The 4,405-nt window shown below is 36.6% G+C and overlaps 1 protein-coding gene across 5 annotated transcripts in view; it reads right to left on the bottom strand.

Annotated features, from left to right (window-relative positions):
- Nucleotides 1–1,052: 1,052 nt before the first annotated feature.
- Nucleotides 1,053–4,405, bottom strand: part of KDM6A (lysine (K)-specific demethylase 6A) — a 75,033-nt gene continuing 71,680 nt past the window's right edge. For all 5 annotated transcript variants that reach the window (XM_009695755.1, XM_009695829.1, XM_009695972.1 and 2 more), the window contains one exon: nt 1,053–3,004. In XM_009695755.1, coding sequence (XP_009694057.1) covers nt 2,975–3,004 — 30 coding nt within the window. In that variant the 3' untranslated portion in view covers nt 1,053–2,974. The remainder of the gene's footprint in view (nt 3,005–4,405) is intronic.

The raw sequence follows: 4,405 nt of genomic DNA, 5'->3' as shown, positions 1-4,405 counted from the left end.
TTTTTTTTTTTTAAAACATCCATTTATATCTCTGGTTTTATCCATCCCCTCATGATGCCTTTTTTCTAATGAGTCTGTACCTTTCAAAAATTCTTGCAATAAATGCCACCTCTTTGGCCATTTGCACCCTTTTACACTTCGATCTTTCATTTCCCTGCTACTGTAATTTGTAGCCACAAGCAAATCCCTTGCGGCACGGGCCCGAGGCCTGCGGTTCCTTGCAAAGCCAGGCAGCCCCCTCCCTTGAGCTTAGGGCTCCCACCTCCCCGCGCCCTGCCCAACTGCTAACCCTTGGCAATCATATCCAGAGATTACAAATGTTCGACTTGCATCATGCGCTTTGTAATTTAAGAAGCAGAAGTGCTTCGTAATAACTACAATTGATAAAGTATTAACTTGTGCTTTTTTAATAAAATGAAACAAAAGCATTCTAAATCATAGCAGCTTATAGATCAAAACTGTCCATCGGTTAGGAGCACAGTGTAATTAAGAAGTATGAAAACTGCAAAATATTAAAGCCCTGCAGCGATTCAAATTCATGACAAAACCTTCATGCAGAATGAGCAATCCTGCCTGATGCTCTACTGATTTGGTTTCCCTGTTCATTGGTGAAATACAAATTCTCTTCCTTGGCAATGGCATATCCTCTATTCCAAAGGGGAGGAAAGGTACAAAGCCCTTTTGATGAGCGCACAGTAGCTCCTTCCCTAGTTAGCAATACTCTTTTACAGCACTGAGAAACGAGGACTTTTTGTTTACCATTAGTTGAGGTAAGTTATCTTGCTTTTATTTGGGTTTAAGACTACTGTAAAGGAGTAGCTTTTCAGTTGCAGCATGGTTTGTCAAGATTACAATGTTTATGACTGCATAAAATACATAAGTAAAAAATTATGATTTGTAGAGTTTGTTATCAAGAGCTGAGACTTACATCTTTACAGAACTGCAAATACTGGCTTCCTAACTGCTAGCTGATAATTTTGCTGGCAAGAGCATTTGTTATGCTTGTCCTTAATCTCTATACCCTTTTGTCCAACTGTTGTAAGAACTAGCAAGAAAGTAATTTATAACTATGGTTAAACTGTTGTAACAGCATTAGACAAGCTGTACTGATTCTTCATTAAAACATCCTTCATTTGAAGCTACAATGTAAGAGGCGATTCTTTTTGTTCAAAAGAAACTATTAGCATGCTCTGTGCCTTTAACACTTCACATTGATTACAAAAAATTTAACAATGCAATCACTAACATACCCCACTAATGAGAAATTATGAGAAATTGTTCGATGCAGAACCTTCCGCATCAGTCAACTCTGATCGATAAGAAAGCTATCAATTTTGAAATTTAGATTTACTGCATTTTCAAGAAGCTAATGAGAAAGGAGCAACTTAGAATAAATACCATCATTAAAAATGCAAACTGTTACAATGATATATTATAAACTTGTCCTAAATAAACCTAGTGCTTCAAAAATTTACCAGTGAATTCGTATTACAAAATATGTGAAAATACAATAGAATACCACAAAACAACGTCCTTTTTTGGGGTCAACAGTGACGCCAAGATGATTCAGCCTTAGCTTTTAAAATTGTTAATAGAACATCTTATAATATATAAGTTGCAATTTGGTTGAATTCTAAAGAATATCCCCACCCAAACTCAAATTCACCTTTTTCATTCCTCCTCTAAAACTAGTGCCAAACTTCCTGTCAAAGCCGGTATCTTCTTGAAGAGCTTTAAAGTTTAGCCGTTACTTATTTTCTACTACTACATTTTGGCAGCAACTATTTATTGGTCTGTTATTGCAAAAAGTGCAATTTAACAATAAACCAGTCTGAAGGTCATTCTATGTCTTGAGGATACATACCATATATTTCTTTAAAAATAATCATACTTTTGTAAGCAATACTTTACAGTAGACACCTCAAATCTACCATAGATGTAAAACTTAAAACGAGAAAAATTTAGTCTCTAAATCTTTATACACATATTTATATTTGAGTTTCTATATATATTATATATATACACAAGCACAAGAGTATATATAAAATATATATAATCAGATTCAAAAAAGAACAAAAACTGGGCACTGTACATAAAATCTTTTTAAAACTCAAACAATAGAAAAACTTTAAACATTAAACAATTTTAATAAAAGTTTCTGTACAATGCTAAGCAGTTTTATTTACATATAGAAAATGTAATAGGAGTAGTGTTTGAAATTACAGAACTCCTTAAAATTTCAATGGCAGGTAATCTGGAAAAAATAACAGCATTCCATTCACAAATATTTTCAAGCAATAAATATGTATTTATAAATAGTGTAAATTTACATCAAGATTAGAAACAAAAATCACAAATCTGAAGTTTATTCCTTAGTCTATGTGCAACCCATTTATCTTTGTGACTTGGCTGTTAATTGTTTTAAATTTTATTTAGGAACCAAAAGTGTAACCGTCATGGTTTCAAAACAAGACAGAAAAAACATAAAAGCAGTAAAAAATTTATATCACCTAACTCTTCACATTAAAAAAAAAAAAAAAAAGTTGCCCAAAGAAAGACTTAAAATTTCTAACTACCTTACAAAGAAATGACCAGCTAAGCTAGTACTTTTTCCAAGGGAAATTCTGAAGGGGAAAAATGGATGAAACCAACTCATCAGCCCAGAAACAGAGAAATACAAAAGAGGTGGTCTTCAAGTCAGTAGTCTGTATAATGTTGCCAGTTTTGTCAGATATATACAAAACATGGAATTATTTTTTTGAAGTACAGCTGGATGAGCTTTATTTCTTTTGAGTTCTGGAGTAGGAGGCAGTGCTCTCTCCTGTCCAGTTGGTTGACACTCCGCACTTGGAAGGTTGCATAGACACAGCTTTCAGCCAGCAGCCTTACGGGATAGCTACAAAAATCAGTGGTGCAGAACTGGGTCACTTCCTGAATATCAGAAAAGTTTTCATTTAATGTCCATGAAAAAATGTCAAGATGAGGAGGATGGCAATGGAGGAGCCTGAAAAAGAAAACATTAAATTACCTTTTCTACAAGGGTGTAAAACTCAGTTGTTTAACCAAGACCTGCACAAATTGTAACCATGAAAGTTTAAAGTCACACGCACTACTGTTTTTATACTGCAGGACTCTTTCAAGTGGATACTGGCATTTTTTTCCAACTTACTCAAATACAACGTGTATCTTATGACTATTCTGCATTAGGATTTTGCCTGTACTGCAGACTGGCATATGCTGTGGGGATGTCTGTGTCAATATGATGTGAGCTGCCAAAACAAGTCCCATTGTGGCAGCAAAGAGCTCCATCTGGGCTCAGTACAGCTGTATCTTCATATATTCTAAAACAGGGATTCTCAACCTGTTTACCAATGGCGGGGAATTGCCCATTTGTGGCTCTCCAAACGTCTTGTGGTCTTTTTTTTTTTTTAATAACCCTGAAGATAGGGTATCTGTGGAAAGGGTCTCAGATTGTCTGACACGGGGACAAAATTTTTTGTTTTTCAATACTGGAAGACAACAGTAGAGTGCAAGAGTGAAGTAAGCTACGTGGGTGTCTTGTTCCTGCCTGCTTTCAGGAGAAAAGGTCTAGAAGATACCTAACTATTTCCCAATATTGCACTTTGTGGCATTACCATCGAAATACTGAATCTTTGATGGCATTTCCTTCTCCTCTTTTCCTGCTCATCAGTCCTGTACATGATGTGGAATCCCTTCAAGAAGCTGCTCAGAGTCTTTAAAAGACACTTTAAACCACAAGATAGGATCCACCTAATAAACACTAACACTAGCTGATCCCTACGTTTGCTCCCAATACTTTACCCCAAGCACAGAGCCTCTCGGTTAGGCCTACTGCACCTCTGCCACCTGAGACTATCTTCATCTTGTGACTTGCAACAAGCCTTAACTCTTCTCCTAGATCTGAGAGATGTCACTTTCAGGCTATGACTCTTCTCAACTGAGACTGTATCCCCCTTAAAAGGAATGACTGTGCACACCAATTTCACATGAGGACAATTATTAACGCCCTTTAAGGATGCAGGTATAGGCTTTGGTGGGGGAGGGAGCTACTCACAGGTTGAGAACCCTTGTTCTAGGGATAGTATCATCACTGTAACTTATAGAATGTTATAAACACAGACAACAAAATACCCCTTCCTCCCCCTTCTTTTCCACACAGAAACGTTCTTGCCCATTTCCACTCAACTGGATGACGTATCTGAGAACAGGTGTTTATTTATATGATTTTCTACAACAGATCATCACTTCGAAATTGCAGTATTCACAAACTATAACGACAATGGGCTTCTAGAAGTATGAACTGAAGTTCAACCACCTCAGGCTCTGTAGGACCAACGAAGAGAATTAAATTCAGAGGGCATGGTCCTGCACTCTCGCCAGCCTC

This window comes from Cariama cristata, unplaced genomic scaffold, assembly GCF_000690535.1.
Source record: "Cariama cristata isolate BGI_N322 unplaced genomic scaffold, ASM69053v1 scaffold4170, whole genome shotgun sequence".
NCBI lineage: Eukaryota > Metazoa > Chordata > Aves > Cariamiformes > Cariamidae > Cariama > Cariama cristata.
Note: the sequence above shows the minus strand (reverse complement) of the source record. Positions and strands in the feature narration are given on the sequence as shown.